General features: G+C 59.0%; 1 protein-coding gene across 3 annotated transcripts; it reads right to left on the bottom strand.

Moving 5' to 3' along the window:
• Positions 1-3,416: 3,416 nt before the first annotated feature.
• FADS3 (fatty acid desaturase 3) lies at positions 3,417-17,831 on the bottom strand. Of its 3 annotated transcripts, XM_079105141.1 has the most exons (12): positions 17,421-17,827; positions 9,258-9,368; positions 8,579-8,776; positions 7,504-7,605; positions 7,262-7,384; positions 6,906-6,966; positions 6,366-6,442; positions 5,942-6,039; positions 5,423-5,519; positions 5,206-5,285; positions 4,874-4,999; positions 3,417-3,775 (listed from the first exon to the last, which is right to left on the bottom strand). In XM_079105141.1, the coding sequence occupies exons 1-12, from the start codon at positions 17,643-17,645 to the stop codon at positions 3,724-3,726; spliced, it is 1,350 nt and encodes a 449-aa protein (XP_078961267.1). In that variant the 5' UTR covers positions 17,646-17,827; the 3' UTR covers positions 3,417-3,723. The 3 variants fall into 3 exon arrangements, with proteins under 3 accessions (XP_078961267.1, XP_078961268.1, XP_078961269.1); XM_079105142.1 differs by lacking the exon at positions 3,417-3,775 and having other exon boundaries at positions 6,906-7,021; positions 17,421-17,831; XM_079105143.1 differs by lacking the exon at positions 3,417-3,775 and having other exon boundaries at positions 7,504-7,555; positions 17,421-17,830.

Here is a 17,831-nt window from a genome sequence, read left to right as displayed (position 1 = left end):
AGCTTCATGGGTGCTGTGGGCACGTGCTGGGCGCCAGGCCCAGAGACGGGGCTGGCCAAACAGCCTGGGCTGTTTGAAGCTGGTGGCTGGGAGGCAGTAGGTGATCTGGCAAGTTCCTCAGATGTCCTACTGGACATTCAGAAGCTCTCTGGCAAGAAGCAGGGCAGAGGTGGCAGCCACCTGGGCTGGGCTGGGCTTGCCATGCACTTTGGGCCCATCGGAACTCCTCAGCTGACCCAGCGGCACCATCCCCAGAGGGAAGTACCTCTAGGGATGGTCTGTTCTACTGTCTGAGCTGGAAATGGCCAGCTGTGGATGCCAGCAGGGCGCCTGGTGACGAACTGCAAAGAAGCAGAGGGGAAGGCTCACTGCACATGTCAGTGCTGTTCTGACCACATTCTATTTCTAACCAGACTGGCTTCCTGCAAAAAAGGAAACGCAGCCACGCAGCATGCTAAGGGGTCACGATCACTGTCCTCTGCCATTAGAAATGCATTTTTTTGGATTTTGAAAGCAATTAGGTCTTTCTCCCAAATCGCCTGGCTTGACAGCGAGTATTTGAGAGCATTAGTGCCAGGATCCTGGAGCTTGGCAGGGGCCTATACTGGCAGCGTGGCGGTCTCCCGGGAAGGGGGCATGGGAAAGAGTCCTGTCACAAAGCCTGTTGTCTGCCTCCTGGTCACTGGTCACTCACTCCCACAGGACAAGGGCGGGGCTGGTTCCGAGTTGTCCTCAGGAGACTTAGATGTCGTTCGGTTGAAGGAACAATAAACGCACAAGGCGCTGCTTCCCTCGGTCATTTGGCTTTTTTCTTTTTTTTTTCCTGGCCCGGGACTCTCGTGCAGACAATAAAAACGGGGACCTAGGGCTTCCCTTCTCAGAGGCCCCACCAAGGTCCTTCCTGCCTGTCAGTCTTTGCCCTGTGACTGAGTAAGAATCCTATAGATAGGGAAGGGGAGTGGCCCGTTCCCAGGGGCTCCAGCATGGCGAACGAAGGGGTCAAGGGCAGAGATGACCTGTCAGTGATGGGTTTCAGGCCGTAGAGAGAGACTGGGGTGGCCACTGGGGATAGGGGTCTCCCCAAGGGTCCTTCTCAAGCACATTATTGGACAATTCCCCATTTGCAGACAAGAGTGCAAATCTCCAGAGGCCACCGCCAGAGGCAGCATGGAGCACAGTCCACCCCACAGTGGTGCAGGTGTTCCGGGTGCCCCTGGGTGGCGCTGCAGGCTCGGTGGTCCCTCAGGGTAGGGGCATCCCCGCCCTCCCCCTCCTGTGTTAAATTTTTTTCTTTTGGTACCAGGAACTGAACTTTACCACGGACTTACATACACCCCCAGCCTTTTTTTTTATTTTCTGAGACAAGGTCTTGCTCCGTTGTTAGGGCCTTGCTAAACTGCTAAATCCGGCCTTGAATTTACGATCCTCCTGCCTCAGCCTCCCAAATCTCTGGGATCACGGGCACGCGCCACTTAATATCTTAAGTGCATCCCAACCACCACTGGAATGCCGCTGCCCATCCGCAAGGGTGTGGCCAAACCCTGCCAGGCAGGAGATGGAGGGAATGCCGTCCAAAGCCATCCCTGCTCACGGTGCCCATGTGACACCAGGGGTGAGCGGGTCTGGACAAGCGGTGACTGAGGGGGACTGCCCACAGAGGAAGCCAGCTTGTGCAGAAACCCTGCAGGTGGGACATCTCTGGGCATCAAGTTGGCACTTGAGGCAGTGAGTACCTTGCAGTGCATTCAATCCTCTCCGCAGGAGAATGAGGCTCGGATAAGGCCAACGGCTTGTCTTGGGTCACAGAGCTCGTGGTGAGCCCAGCCATGGGACCCTCTTGGCAAGGAGCCTTCCTGCCGCATCCCTTTTCCTCCCCATCACTTCCGAAGCGGGACTGTGGCTGAGAGGTTGACTAACTTCCCAAGGTCACACAGCTTCCAGTGCTGGCGGAGGCAGGGATGGGCCCAGCCCACTCCCACGTCTCCCAGGTCTATCTGACCCCAGGAAGGAGCTGGTGGAAACCACACGGAGCGGACCAGGGTGGGCCAGGAGGTGCCGGCTGCTGATGGGCATCCCCCTCTGCTTCCGCCTGGCCCTGCTCAGGAAGCTCCGGCTGGGACCACCTTGGGCAGGGAGGATGTGGGGAGCTGTTAAGAGGTCCATGTTCCAGGTACAGAGACTGCGGCCCGGGGCTGAAGCAGACGGGGGAGAGTCCTGGAGTTAGGGAGAACTTCCCAGAAGGCGAGCTCTGGGGAAGAGCCAGGAATCCATGGAACCAGTAGCACCCGCACAGAATAAGTGCCCGAGTTTTGGGGGCTAGCATGATCACCATCACGCTACGGGGCTTAGGTCCTGGAAGAAAAGCTCACGAGTTCCCTAGAAGAGACAACCGGGGTCGCCTTGTGGGTGGGCGGGTTTGGGGGTAGGGAGGGCATCTCCCCAGCTCCATTCCCACGGAGCCCCCCACTAAGGACATAACCAGAAGTTGTGACCTTTCCATGTCTCAAAGGACCCCAGCATGCACCAACAGGTGCCCAGACAGAGTGGGGACAATCCCTGTGGCTGGTGGGGTGACCTCTGCTCCCACACCAGAAAGGCCCTCAGAGAAATCCTAGCCCAGCAGCTCAGGTTTTCTGTTGTCATCTAAGGCGACCAACATGTCTTCACGTGAGCCCTGCAGCTCAGCTCAGAGCTGGGGTGTCGGCGCTGGGAGTAGAGGGGCCCAGCAGTTCACCTCTCCTTTCTTCTCACCTTCAGGAAACCCCAAGAGGAAACCCCAAGCCCTCCCCAGCTGGGGACGTAGCTCAGTGTGTGTGCGTAGCAAAGGCAAAACTGAGTGCGTCTCCCCAGAACTGCACGCCACACACCCAATGTACCCACTGCTCCTGAGGAGGCTGAGGGCTGGAGAAGGACAAGTTCCTAGACTCCTGGGGCGCAGGGGTGCAGCTGCCCTGCCCTAAGGACCTGACTCATTCACGGTGGCAGCCGCGGGCAAGCACCTGGCCCCAGGTACCCATGGGCCGCAATGCCACTCCCACATGATGTGCCAAGATAGCTCCAAGCTTGGCAGGTGGCCCACCACACACAGCCCCCTGTGCCCCCATCTCCTGCAGAGCCGCAAAACAAGGCTGGGGCAGGGCCAGAGAAGCAAGGCCATGCTCTGAACACGGCCCTCGGGCCCAGGGAAGTAAAGTGGGCCACAGCCCAGAGCAACTCGCCAGGTTGCTGGTGAGCCATGAAGAGGAAGGGACCAAGCCCTGGGTGGACCTGAAGGAGAGCAGCTGTCACCTCCCAAGCATGGCGGGGAGCTCCCCAGCCAATCCTCCTCCGTACCATGATGGCCCCAGGGCCTGAACATCTCTGGGGAATCCAGGGCCGATTCCAGCCCCCAAATTCATGCAAGCTCAACACTCCGCTCCGTAATATATCTGGGTTGATTTTTATATAAAAATAACAGTTTCCCCCCTTTTCTTGCGCTAGGAAAACATGCTGTGCTCCCGCGTGGCTTGGGTATCCGCCCTCTACCCCTGGTCCTTTGGGCCCAGAGCCACGGCCACAGAGCTGCTGAACAGGCAGGCAAGAGGGTGGAGGGAAAGACAGCAGGGCCGGGAGGACACTCAGGAGCCCGGGCTGGGCGCGGGGGGGCTGTCCGTCCTGCCGGGAGCTGGCTCGTGGCTGCCGAGGCCCTGGCCCTTACCCCTTCTCTGCCTCCTGGGTCTGCCTTCACTGGTGGAGGTAGGCATCCAGCCAGACATCGCCAGACTTCTTCAGGGACCTGGGAGGTGTGGAGATTCAATTGCAAGATACCAACAACCCCCCAGGCTCCCCAGACCCTGTGAGTCCCCTCCCCCTGAGGCTGGGGGCCAGGGAGTGGGTTAGCAGAGGAGGCTGGGCACCCATTAGCTGGATGGAATGCAGGTGGGGAGGGGAGGGGCGGACAAAGTCAAGTCTGGGTAGGAGCCTGGGGGCCTGTCCCTCCTCCCCCATAGTTCCCGTTGCCTTCTCCTGGGCCCTGTGACCCAACACATATAGAACATGGAATCTGCCCACCAGGAGCCTGAAATCAGGCAGAGGAGGCAGAAATATCAATGACTCACTAGGAAACCCTGTGCCAGGGCTTTAACAGGGCTATGCTGAATGGCAGGGACCCAGAGGCCCAGGCTGGGAAGAATCATGGAGAAACTCATGTCTGAACAGCAGTAGGGAATGAAGGGCATCCAAGTAAAGGGAACAGCATGTGCAGTGGCTCAGAGGAGGAAGACCCAGAATCTGAGCTCCATTCCCACCTCCAGGTTTCCCCACGGCTGGGTGGCTGCAGGGGCCTCTGCTCTGTCTTCCTGCTTGAGTTCTTGCCCATGGTGAGTTCCTAGCCATATCTCTTCCCAAGATATAGGTCAGGTCCTACACACCAGTTTGCTCCTACCTCAGGGCCTTTGCACTGCTGCGTGCTTTGCCTGGAATATTCTTCTGCCGATGCCCCAAGGTCAGCCCTCTCAGCTTCTCTCTCTCTGCTCCCATGCTGGCATCCTGACGCTGCCCATCTGCCACCCTGTTAACTGCACCCCTGACATCTTTTTAATCTCCTCACCTGCCCTGTTGTGGTTTTGGCCAGAACACTTTTCACTTTTTCTGTCCTTTACTGTTTTTTAATTACTCGCTTTCTGTTGCTAGAATGTCAGCCCTGGGAAGACAGGGCCCTCCACCTGTCGCCCGCTGAGGTGTTTACAGGTGCTCCGCGAAGTCTCACTGTGTGAGTGAATGCGGACAAGGGAGGAGGGTGCAGGCTGACCCAGAGGCTTGGATGCCAGCCGGGAGGGGGCCCGCGTGGCCCTGGGGAACCTCCGAGAACCAAGGGGCCTGGGCAGGGCCTCACCCGACGATGTCCACCAGGGCGGTGAGGAAGGGCTTCACTTCGTAGTGGAGGCCATGCTTGGCACACAGCGCCTTGACCAGCGGGGCCACCCTGCGGTAGTTGTGCCTTGGCATAGTGGGGAAGAGGCTGGGGGAAGGAGCCGGCGTTTGAGGGAGGCTGACAGAGGAGGCCCCACTCCTCACCTCCCAGGCCCCATGCACCACCTGTCCTGGGGGGCTCCCCTGTGAACCCAGGGCTCTGGCCTCAGCCTCCCCATGGGAGATGGGGGAGGGCTCTCGGCTGGGCCCCTGGGCTCACCCCCTCCCCGTCACAACCCCTGAGGGCACACTTACTGGTGCTCGATCTGGAAGTTGAGGTGCCCGCTGAACCAGTCATTGAAGAAGGAGGGCTCGACGTTGCAGGTAGCCGCCAGCTGCCGGGGCAGGTGGGTGGAGGTGAGGGACGCGGGCTGGGAATCCGGACCCTGGCATCCGTCCCGTCCCTCCGTGCCCACTGGCTCCTGGCTGGGCCTCCACTGCACCCCGCCCCGCCCGCTGTCCCTCTGCCCACCTGAGAGCTGGCCCAGTCCCGGTGCTTCTCGTGGCCAATCTCTTTGGGGATGTGGTTCATCTGTGTGATCCACACAAACCAGTGGCTTTCCAGGACCCTGTGGGGAGTCTTGGGCATTGTCCCCGTCCAGCTCACCACTGAGGCCCCCAGAGTGGAGGCTGGAGCGTGGCCATCCCCCGGAGTGGCCCCAGCACTGTGGGATTGTGGAATTGCTCCCTCGCTGGGGTTTAAAGAAGCTGAATGGACGGTGTCCCCCTGTGAGGCTGAGCGCAGAGACTCCCTGCTCCTGAGGGTGGACACTCGGGGGTGCCCTGCAAGTCAGGCTGCTCTGACGACCTGCCCACCCACAAGGTCCTGCCCCTCGTGTTTATCTGATTCCACCAACAGCCCAGGGAGGTGGCACTGCTGTGGGTGAGGATGGGGGTCGGGGGCGGTTGGAGGCTGCCCAGAACTGTGGTCAGGGTCACCTGCTGCTTGTGTGTGACCTCCCCACTCCTGCCATCACAGTGCTGGCCATACCTGACAGCAACAAAGAGCAGCAGTGCCCCAGGGACACCGTAGAAGGGGACATAGGACAAGAAGAAGCGGGAGTAGAAGCTGGCAGCCCAGAGCAAGTCCTGCAGGGGGTGGAGGCAATGCTGAGCGGCCTTCAGTGTTGAGGGCTGGAGGCCACAAGGGGTGGGAAGAGGGGCCGGGGCCTTTGGAGCCCTGGATAGGACACTGCCCCTCGCTGGGCCTCCATTTTCTCAGCTGGGTGAAAGGTCAAGGACCCTGCCTGTCAGCTCACGGGCTGCCCAGGGAGGGGAATGCTGTCGTGCGTCAGGGAGCACACCTGCCTGGGACACGCCCACCCGCCACGCGCCCGCATGCTGGATGCCTATCTGTGCTGGGGGCTGAAACCCTGTCCCTGGCTGGTCACTGGTCCTAAGAGGTCCCCACTCACCGTCCACTGCAAGCACACCAGCATGTACGCCAGATTCTCCACTTCGAAGTTCACCAAGGTGAGCAGCGGTGGACCAACTACAGAAGGGGGCACAGAGAGCAGGAGCAGGGCTGGGGCCCGAGGACGGGGTGGGCGCCCGGTGACACCACACACACCCCGGGGGTGTTGGCCCTGGTCCCGTCCAGCTGGGTCCACACTCCCTCCCTCGGCTCGCCCTTGCCCTGCCACTTCCCCGACTCCCAGGTCAGGGGCCAGCGCCACACGCGCCTGCCCTTGAATCCTCGCCCTGTCCCTGTTTGCGGAACAACTGCCCGAATGCTCTAGGCCACCCTGTGCTGCCTGGGGCCTGGAAAGCTCCACGCAGGGTTTGACTGAAGTGGGGGAGCAGCTCCCAGGCAGAAGGCTTGGTGCTATGGGGGAGCCCAGGCTGCTGGCCTGGAGGGGCAGGGAGCAAGCACCTTGGGTCAGTGGGGAGGACAGTGCAGGCCCAGGCGTGGCCCTGCCGCGTCCCCACCCCCAGAAGGACGCATGTACACTCACTCAGGAAGAAGTACAGGTGCTGGTGGTTGTAAGGAAGATATCTGCGCTTCTTCTTGCCGTACTGTGGAGACAGGCGGCGGCTGGGGAGAGCAGCTCTCCAGGCCAAGGTCAGGGGGCTGGCTGGGGCCAAGGTCAAAGGCAACTCTAGATTCTAGCACTGGGCTCCTGGTCCCAGCGGGTAGGAGATGGGGAGGGAGGGAAGCACCTGGGGCAGGGGCTGGGCTTGGAGCCAGCGTAGGGATGAGGACAGGGGCCAGAGCCAGGCCAGGGGGGTCGGGGGCTCCATCACTGCCAGGTCCCTTCGGCTGCAGGCCTGGCCTAAGGGTGTCCATGTCCCCATGTCCCTCCCCACCCACCTCGACAGATGACTCCCCCAGGAGGAAGACAGGAGCCACGGTCACGTCGGGGTCCTTGTGGAAGATGTTGGGCTTGGCGTGGTGCTGGAAGTGGCGGAAGTTCCACCAGTGGGCAGAGAAGCCCTGCAGGGAGGGGGGCTCAGGACTGCGGCCAGGCCACGCCTCCACTGCACCCACTCAGCCGGGCAGGCCCAGTACACCGTCCTCACTTGCACTGGCCACCATCCCACCCTGGCCCTCACCTTCAGCTGTCCCATCACAAACTGCTGGGCCACGTGGTTCCACCGGGACTTCCTGAAGATGGAGGCGTGGCCCAGGTCATGCTGCAGACACCAGCACTGAGCCTGGGCGAGAGGCAGGGTCAGGAGAGGGCAGGAGGGAGGCGTGGCAGGGACAGAGGAGGGCACGGGCTGCAGGGGACCCCAGTCCTGAGCCTCAGGGATCTTCTAGCTCCCAGGGCTATGCCCACTGCAAATGCCCCACCACTTAAAGTCCCCAGGGCCCGCTTCCTGTTTTTACAATCCAGGGTAACTGAGTTTTGGCAGCGGGGTGAAGGGCCTTGCGAACATCAGGGCCCCAGTGAAAGCCCCAAAAGCGAAGTTTCTCTTCAACTCTCTCCTGCCTTCCTGTCCCGGCTTCCTCCTCCAGAGGCAAGCCATAAAAACTAGGACTTCCAAGGTGGGCACAGAACACACAGCCCACTTCCTCCAAGGCCAGGCGCAGCGTGCCTCCCCTTTCCCTGTCTCGGAGCGCCAACCTGTCTATCTGACAGTGGATCATAGACCCCCATTTTCAGAAGGGAGTCCTGCCCAAGAGCACCTCAAAGGACAGGACTGGCTGGGCCTCCCTGCTCGGTCCCTTTCCACTGGCTCATGCTCTTCTTGTCCAGTTCCACATGGCTACCCTGCTTCACGGGCCCTAAGTGTAAAAACGGAGAGTTTGCCCCCCACGTCTTTGGTTCTTTGCTCTGAAGACCCCTGTGTCCCATAAAACTATGGGCAAATAAATCTGCTCTTCTGTTAGTCTGTCTTTTGTTTTAGGGGCTTCAGCCATGACCCTTTATGGTGGGCAGGAGGGGATTGCCCTGGTCTTCCCCTACACAGGTCGGCCACGGGGCTGTGACCTCGGGCTCTCTGGCCTGTTCTGACACAGGATCTGTTAGCAAGGGACTTCCTCAGCTCGTGGAGAACACGCTTGACCACAGGCACACCCCACGGCCCTCTGGCAGCTCACTCTTTAGTTCTTCCATTCACTGAGCAAATAAGTTCCCGCACCCACAGGTGCTGGGCCCTGTCTGTTGGGTAGCCCGGGGATCACCTGGGAGATGGCCAGGATGAGGGCAGCGAGGGTGCTGGGCACCCAGCCAGGGCCCAGGAGGTAGATGATGAGCCAAGCCAGCACCTCCATGGCCAGGATGTGGCCCAGCAGAAGAGCAAAGAAGGTAGGATCAGCCTCGAACAGCTTCATGTCCTCAGCTGCTCGGCGCAGGGCTCGGAAGTCCTCAATCAGCTGGACCTGCCGTGGCAGAGAGGCCCATCAGCTGAGGAGGTGAGGCCTCCCCAGAAGCCTCCACAGCGCCCCAGGTCCCAGCCACTCCTCCGAGAGGCTGGCCCAAGAGGTGTGGGTGAAGGGGAAGGGCGGAGGAACGAGAGCCCCAGCCAGGCGTGAGCTGGGGGACTGGCTGAGGGCCGAGTCTCCCCCACCCCAGAAAAGTGCAGCGCGGGTGAGAAGTGGAGAGAGCCAGGAGAGGAAGCCTCAGGCTCAGCTCACCAAAACCCTCATCGGCTGGGGCTGCCAGGCACGGAGCAGGGAAAGGCCTCCCCTGGGGACATCTAGCAGGCACCTGGCCAAGTCTTATCTGGAGCCCTGACTTCTGCAGGGCATTGCTACAACTACGACTGTCTGCCCAGGCGGGGGTGGCAAACCCAGCTCTGACCCTGCAGCCTCCAGCATAATGTGGCAGTGTCCCCAAGCCCTCCAGCACCGTCCCCCTCACATTCTGAGGTCCGTCCTGGCTGGGCTCTTCTGGGGCCAGCTCTCCAATCAGCAGGGGCTGCAGGAACTTGCGCACAAAATTGAGATCCTGGTGGAAGGCACGGAAGGCATCCTGGAGGAGAGCAGACAGTCAGGTGGTCAGACAGACAGACAGACAGCTGGAGTAGCACCCAGAAGCAGCTGGCAGAGACAGGGCGGAAGGGCTGTTGATGGATGGGCAGACAGACAGAGAGAAATCAGCTGGCATTCAGCAGTCAAGAGGACCAAGGGGACCCTCCCTTGTCCTCCCCAGGCCCCAGGTACCCTGCTCAAGGCGCCTGGCCTTCTGTGCCCCATCTGCTTTGCCCAGTACACAACCTTCTCCAAACACGGCTGAAAGTATAAAAATCTGGGTTTATAGAAAGACATCCCTGGAAGACTGATTCCTTTCCTGAAAGGGTTTGGCTCTTCTGAAAAGCTTTCTCTAAATTATACCTTTTCTTCTTCCTTTCCTTTCCCCCCAGAACTGGGGGTGGGACATTCTACCACTGAGCTTGATCCACTGGTCTTTTTTGAGACAGGATCTTGCTAAGTTGACCAGGTTGGCCTTAAACTACCTCAGACTCCCGAGTAGCTGGAATTATAGGTGTGGGTGGGGAGCCTTGTAATTAAGGACCACTGGGACCCTGGGGGGAAAATACCAGTAGCCGGACACACAGTTCTGAGGATGTGCGAGGAAGACACTTGACCCGTTAAACTCATTTGATTTGAAAGTAGATCAAAGTACAATTGTTTTAGGATAAAAGTCTAAAAAAAGAGTAATCTAACATTCCTGTGATTCTGAATAGTAGCTGGGGTGGGGTGGGGTGCCTGCAGAAGGGAAAAAAGAGGAGAGGGGTGCAGGACAAGGCAGATGGGGTGAAATAAGGAGCGAGGGGGAAAAGCCGTTGGGGAAGTGGCGGTTGAAGGGCGGGTAAACTTGAACTTCACACCACGACTGGCTGAGCCTTCCTGGTCTCAGCTGCATCTCGGTATTGCTCTTGGCACCATCATTGTTTGTGCGTGGTATTGTAGTTGGCCCATTAATTGTTCACAGTTATCCAACAGATTTTTATTTAACTTTCAGAGCCTCCCTCTGATTGGGTGAGTCCCAGCCATACAGCAAGCTGGACTGCAGAAACTGCCTGGGCAGCATGTCCCCACGGGCCTGGGAGAGGTGACTGAAGGGCCTCCCAGATGCTGACGGAAGTAAGCACCTTTGAAGAAGGCAGGTGGAGAACAGGGGGCTAACGAGCCTACCCACTTCTGCAGGTGAGAAGTGATGTCTTTGGCTGCAGTCACCAGGGACAGTGCTAAAAGGCTGATTACTCTGATCGGATCACTGCATACTGTATACATGTGTTGAAATATTACACTGTACCCCTGAATATGTGCACTGATTAAGTGTCAATTAAAAAGACAATGAACCCGAGAGTAATAGGATTATCACTGCCAGGATATCCCTGTGCAGTTCTGTGGGGAGGAAGCTCTCAGGCCCATCCAGCCCCCTCTAGAGGACATGCATGGACGGTCCACCATCTCCTGCCCTCTGCTGTCTGGGCTCTGGCTCCCCAGAGAGCTGGGGTTGGTGAGGGCTGGGAAGACTGCTTCTGCTGACCCACCTACAGTGTGACCTTGACCTAGTCCATTGTCCTACTGGCCTTGATTTCCTGGGGGAACCCAGGTAGCAAGACTTCAAGGCCCGTCTGGTTCTGGGCTGCTAAGCATTAATTTTTAGTGGCGTTAAGTACATTCACCTGTGCTGTGTAGCCATGGCCACCATCCATTTCCAGAACGCTTTCATCTTTCCCAGCTGAAACACTAGGCCCTGTAAACACCAACTCCCCGCTCCCTCTTCCCCAGCCCTGACAATATCCACCCTCCTCTCTGTCCTCTGTGAATCTGACCACTCTGGGACCTCTTGTAAGGGGAGCTGGATGCTATCTGTTCTTTGGCATTTGGCTTGTTTTATTTAGCATCATGTCCTCTAGGTTCATCCACCTTGTAACATGAGCCAGAATTTCTTTGCTATAAAGTCTGAGCAAGGCCCCACGCAGTGGTGCACGCCTGTAATTCCAGTGGCTCGGGAGGCTGAGGCAGGAGGATCCCAAGTTCAAAGCCAGCCTCAGCAAAAGTGAGGCACTAGGCAACTCAGGGAGACCCTGTCTCTAAATAAAATACAAAACAGGGCTGGGGATGTGACTCAGTGGTGAAGTGCCCCTGAGTTCAATCCCTCGTACCCCCGCTCGAAAAAAGGCCGAGCGAGAGTCTAGGGTGATCTGAAACTCCCCTGGCTGTGCACAGACCAGGTATGCACAGAGGCAGGGCAGAGCTATGCCTTACACAGGTGCACACACACGCAGACACTCACCCACCGACCCCGGCAAGCCAGATTCAGACTCCCGGACACATGCGCACAGTCACGGCCCACGTGAGCACCAGACAGACCCAAACGCGCACACGTCTCTGGTTCCAGGATTTCCTCCTCCCTTCCCTCTCTCCTCCCACCTGTTCTGCGGCCACCGCCTTGAGCTAGAAAGCTGAGGTGCTGGGGAAGCAGCAGACCTCCTTGACTCCTTCTCCTTGGTCCTGACTGACCCAGCTTTCCAGTCAAGTCCATCCCTTAAAGGAGAGGGGTGAGCCCCCTCAGGGCAGGTCAGAAGGTTCTAGGGCACTGTGGTCAGGGTTCCAGCAGGTGGGAAGGGAGGCAGGGAGCAGCGGTCTTGGAGAGTGGGCCAGGTTGCAGGGCTGGATAGGCATCGTGGTGCCCGCACTTCTCCAGCACCGGCAAGGTAGAACCCTCCACCACACCAAAGCTGAATAAACCAGCAAATAGCCTTTTCTGGACTACTAGCCAGGGTCATGTGACCTAGTCCTCTCTAGGCCTCTGTTCGAGGACCCAGGGTCATGCAGAAATGAAGACTCAGAGAAGTTAAGCCTCTTCCTCAAGGTCACACAGCTCCATTTGACTAACTTTGGATCAGAACCCAGGGCAGGTTATGAAGCTGTACTTGTGGACACTCAGCAGTCTCCCCAGGGCAGCTATTCCTGGGCCAGAGGGGAAGCGGAGAGCCTCCTAGGTGGGGTGGGGTGAGCCCAGTCATTATCCCAAGCAGCCAGGACACAGCTGCTGGAAGTCTGGGCTGTGGTGCACAGGAGGGCAGTTCTTGGGCCATGTCGACTGGGTCTCAAGGAACTTCAGGAGCCCCCCGCCATGTGCCCAGAAACATCCTTCTAGGAGAATGTATGTCAAACCCTATGACCCCTACCTGGAAGTGCCATTCAAGTGGGGAGGAGAGTGGTAGGGACGCTGGTCCAGGTCGCTTAGTAGCGGCAGAGCTGGGATTCAAGAGAGTGCAATGTTCATCCTCCTGAGCACACAGCTAAAGCCCAGCCCTGCGGCTGGAAACCTCAGAGGGGCCGGCTGACTACCAGAGCCCCTGCCCTGCCCGCAGCCCGCCCATGCTCTCCACGCAGCAGCTGGCAGGGGGCTGGGGGACACTCTGGAGCCTGACCACCCAAGATGGAACCTGAGACACCACTTAGGAGCCAAGGAGCCCCAGCCACTGCACCTTCTTGCTGCATGGCTTCAGGAACCATTAAGGCCCATCGCACAGGCTGCTGAGAGGACAGTTGGCACAGGTCAAGCACTTAGAGGGACCTGGCGACCTTTTCCTGAGAGTCCACGTAGAGTTCAGAGCCTGCTGACAGGGGCCTGCAGCACGGGCAGAAGAGGGGACCTGCATCTCCATCGAGTCCCAGTCGCGCCTCCCGCTACGGGAGAAGGGCGAGCAGCCTCCTTCTACCCCAGAGGCAGTGGGGGAGGGAGGAAGTGTTGGTCACAGGCCAAAGCACAGAGAACATTCCAGATCAGTCAGGAAGGGAGCGGAGCAGGGAACACAGGGCCGCTGGGGTTTGGGTGGTCTGGCTCTGCCTCCTTAGGCTTATGCTGGAGATGGGGGTAGACCTGGGGTCGCCAAGAACACCCCCTGGAAACTTCTGTCTCTCCAGCTCTCCTGGGTGGAGGACAGAGCCGGAACTCAGGTCCAGCACGGAAATGCCCCTCCCCATTCTCTCCCAGCACCCCACACCGGAGGCCAGAGGGGAAGCACCGTCAGTGCCTCACTTTTACAGATGGGGAAACTGAGGCATGCAATGGGCAAACACAGGCACAGCGCTGAACGTGGCCCACCAGCTCCAGTCTGCAGCAGCGCTCAGCTCAAGGGCTGGTGCCCCTGTCTCCCAGCACCCCTGGTGTCCCAGGAAGGGCGGGCATGCATAACAGGTCCTCCTCCAGCCAGCACACTTGACCCCACAGGTGCTGCTGACCCGGTACTGGCCTTGGCGCTTGGTATCCTCTCTACTGGAGCCCTGGCAACCGGGCACCCTCAGGAGGGAACAGGGAGGGCTGCCTGACACACTAGGTCACCAGCGTTCCCACCTCTGCACTCTGCATTCCTGACGGTGTGGGAGAGTCCCATCGCCTCTCAGGGGAGGAGTGAGCCCTGCAGCCCCCGGGAAGGAGCCCGGGTGGATGAGGGCATTGCCCCCCACGGCCCGCGGCAGCTACACTCACAGGGAGGGCTCTTCAGCAGCAGGACTTTCAAGAAAGCCCATGTGGTGGGTGGGACCAGAGTGGACACTGGATCCAGATGGCTGGAGCCACCTGACCTCTCTTGGCCTCCATCTGCCCAGTCGTAGCCCTACCCTCTATAGCTTCCATCCAAGCTCTTCATCTTCCAAACCCAAGGATGAAGGCCCTGCCCTTGCAGGGTCCCAAGAAGGTCCCATTACATTACTTCTTTTGGACCTCTGTCTCCTCATCTGCAAAAGAGGCGAATAAGAGGACCCATCTTATAAGGTTGTTAAGAAAATTAAACTAGTTATCACATCTAAAACTCTCCGAACAGTGCCTGGTCAGTAACTGTGAACTGGGATTACTAAGGCAGAGCCTCTGGTGGTCAGCAGCACTGGCTGGCCCACCGCCAGCCGAGTTCAGGCCCGGCAAGCTACTCAGCAGGAGGATTCCAGGCCAGGGAGCTCAGAGGGTCTCTTCAATCTGCAGCTCTTAGTGCTTTAGCCCAAAGCGCACAATGGGGTGCTGAGAAACCCCTCATCTTCCCCATGGAGCTATGGGCAGGGAATGCACCGTGTGTATGGGTATGGGGCCCACGGTAAGTGGTCACACAGGTGCCTGACACCACCTTCACAAGTGCCCGAGATGCACGTATTCTTATCCCCACTACACAGATGGGCACCCAGACCCCAGAAGGGAAGAATCATGGTGTGAGGCCAGGTCAGCTCCCCGCTGAGAGCACCACAGAGCTAACCCCAGTGGCTCCCACGAGTGTCCTGGGGTCCACGGCATCTCCTAACTCTTCTCTGGTCACATCACACTTTGAGGTCCAGGTGAATGGTCACTTCTTTAAGTGGCCTCCCCAAGGGGAAGGCAGGTCCCTGCCATCCTTTCTCTCAGTCCCCAGCTCTTCTCCTAGGAGGTTCTGCCCTTTCTCTGTCCATTAGAGATCAGATTCCCACGGCTCCCCCTCCTAAAGAGAATAGGCCAAAGTCCGTCCAAGGGCATAAACGGCCAGGAGGAGCCCGAGATTGCTGCCCCTTGAACTCCTACCCACACCAGTGCTGTCTGATGCCACCAAGCTGCATTCCTTAGCTATAGGAAGTATGGTCCCACCTCTGAGCCTTGTTTCTAGCTCATCCCCAGATGTTTTGTTCACAGCTGCATCTTGAAGCACAGAAACGCTCACCGAGGCATTTAAGGATCCAGTCACTAAAGAATGGATGAATGACGGAAACGAACAGCCATGTGGCAGTCAGCACGTGCTTAAGAGCAGGGCTGTGTGTTCAAATCCCAAACCTGTCATCTAATTTCACTTTGCCACCCTGAGCCTCACTTTTCTAATCTGTAAGGTGGGAACAACAGAACAGTGCCTGTCTCATGAAAGTATTTTAGGATTAAAAGAAAGTATTAATCACAAGCATTGAATTCAGAATCTGGTACTTAGTAGGTACTCAGCACCTGGCTCTTAAATACTCAAGACCAGCAGTGGCTGGACCTCAGCCCCCTCTGGCCGGCTCTGCTAGTCGCAGGGTGCCTGTGACTCTCACATAAACCTGGCTCGTGGCCCAGAGCTCTCTCCCCAGGGCACCAGGCTTTGTATCCCAGGATGGCCACAGGCTGACTTCATGGCACAGGAACTCTGGGAATTTCCTGGCAGGAAGGCTGCTGTTGCCTGGACATGAGAACAGCTGATGGGTGGCTGGGCTGGTGAGAGGTGGCTGCCCCACCCCCACCTGAGCTCCAGGGTCTGGGATGGGGCATCTGGCTTGATTATACTTGGCACTGGGCTGGTCCCACGCCCAGTATGCCCATTCTGGACAAAGACTGGGGTCCCCCACACCAGCCACTTCTCAACCCCTCTGACCTGAGCAGACCAGGTATTTCTGGCAACTCCAACCAGTGTCCGGAGGCTTGAGGGAGCTAAATGATGGCCTACGGCAACCCCTTCCTATTATAGCTAGGGTTTGAGCGGACAGGGCCACCAAGCAAAGGCTCAGCTGTCATAGCCATCCCACGGCATTCTCCAGCATATAGCGCACACTCCTGCCAGGGAGCCACCAACATTTACTGCACACAGAAACTACGTCGTGGAAGCCTTGGGGCCTCAGAGTTGAGAAGCCATGGCCCCACCCAATTCACAGATGAGCAAACCGAGGCTCAAGAGTGGCATGCCTGGTTCAAGACCATTCAGAGCCTCCCATGGCAGAGCCAGGACTCAGGCCCAGAGAGCCAAGATTTTTTTTTTTTTTTTTTTAAACATGGCCTTACTGGCCATGAATCAATGACAAAACCATCAGATTTGGACACTTGGCACCAAGCAGGAAAAAGTGATTAATAAATGTTCTTTGTAGTCCTTCCCTTACCTGCCCCCACCCTGTCCTGCAGGTTGAAAAGGCCAGAACAGGCATTCATAAGACCCCCTGAACAACGCCCGGAGCTCAGGCAGAGGGGCTGTGTACACCTCATGCCTGCCATTCCCAGGCAGAAACAAACACAGAATCACACTTACGACTGTGTGGGCACACGCACAGGCCTGCACGGGCCCACACTGACTGGCCCACAGGTTACTACAGCCCATGACTATGCGGTCCCCTTCGAGTTTCAGGGGCGTTCTGGAATCCCTCAGCTCCCTGGTCAGGAGCGGGAAGACAGGAATGCCGAAAGTCCTGGGACAAGGCTGAGTATCCTCTGCTGCCTAAAGCGCCGTCATCAGGGATTCATTCCCGCAGCTCCTGAAGGGCTTCCTGCTGCCCAGTGTGGCGACCTAGAATCCTGGACGCTCAAGGACAGAGCACTGTGGCCTCAATCCCTATTGTCCAAGGTTGGGGGACTGAAGGAAAAGGGCTGCTAAGTCTCTGGTCGGGCTGCTCCACCACTGGGCTCCAGCCAGCCAGTCCTGCGGGCAGGGCCACATCCCTCCTTGTCTAGACATGGGCTGGGAATGGGAAGCCAGGGTCCCCAAGGGGCAGCCTGTTCCTGGGGTGACTGTGCTTCCCAATGAGGCCCACCCAGCCTGGCTGGCAAAATCCTCCCACGTGCAGCTGCCAGCCCAGCAGAGGTGAGTCACTGGCCCTCCAAGCGCTTTACAGCAGCTCTGAGGAAAGCCACAGACCTCCAGGCCCTGCCCAAGCTTTGCTGCCCAGCCCCCAGCCTCTGATGGTACATCTCCGTCGGCCTCTGGGGACCCAACCCTGCCCCTAGCACCCGGCAAGCCCCCAGCAGGACTGCCCTGGCCTGGGGGACCCAAAACGGACTCCCGAATCTCAGCGCAACAGGGAGGGCCCTCACTTAGGGCAGTGTCGGCCGCCAGGGCACACCCACCTCTTAGGCCCCTTCCTCCCTGCAGACCTGCTCCGTGGCCTGACAGGCAAGCAGTCCTCCATGCGGGGAGGTGACCTTACCCTCCTTCAGGCCCGGGTTCCATCCCAATTCCTGATCCCGGTGTGGAGGTCAGAGGTCAGAGAGGGTAGGAAGGATGCGAAGGCCCCGCAGAGGGAACCCGACACAGTGCCAGACCCAGGTCCCCGCGAGGGCCAGGCTCCACCCCGCCACGGTGGGCTTGCTTACCGTGGCGTCCTCCGCGCCGTGGTGGCCGATGAGGCGGCTGCCCCCTGGGTGCCGCTGTGCCCAGCGACTGATGTCGTAGACGCGGCGCTCGATGACCAGCCACTTGTCGCCCGGCAGGTCGTGCGCGCGGATCTGCTCCCAGCGGTAGATGGGCAGCGGCGCCCCCAGCTGCACGGGCCCCTCCCGCGGCCCCGGCCCCCGGCCCGGCTCCCCGACGCCGCCCATGGCTGCGCGCAAAAGTGCTCGGGAACCGGGACGCGCCGCGGTCCGAGCGAGACGCCGAGGGAAGCGAGGTCGCGCTCCCGGGGGGCTTCCTCCGCCGCCGCCGCCCCTGCCGGCCCCGCCCTGCGCTGCGGCCGCCGTACAGCGTGCGCCTGCCCGGCTCGCGGCGCAGGAACTTTTCCCTCCCTT

Source organism: Sciurus vulgaris, assembly GCF_902686455.1.
Source record: "Sciurus vulgaris genome assembly, chromosome: 11".
Lineage (NCBI taxonomy): Eukaryota > Metazoa > Chordata > Mammalia > Rodentia > Sciuridae > Sciurus > Sciurus vulgaris.
The sequence above is the reverse complement of the archived record's forward strand: the minus strand, read 5'-3'. Positions and strand labels throughout refer to the sequence as shown.

Excerpts from the sequence above, each read along its gene's own strand:
- FADS3 (XM_079105141.1), bottom strand. The coding sequence starts at position 17,645 with ATGGGCGGCGTCGGGGAGCCGGGCCGGGGGCCGGGGCCGCGGGAGGGG. Across the intron at positions 8,777-9,257 it reads GCCAGGACGGACCTCAGAAT|GTCCAGCTGATTGAGGACTT; the intron begins GTGAGGGGGACG and ends CTGCCACGGCAG. Across the intron at positions 5,286-5,422 it reads GGGACTGGGCCAGCTCTCAG|CTGGCGGCTACCTGCAACGT; the intron begins GTGGGCAGAGGG and ends CTGCCCCGGCAG.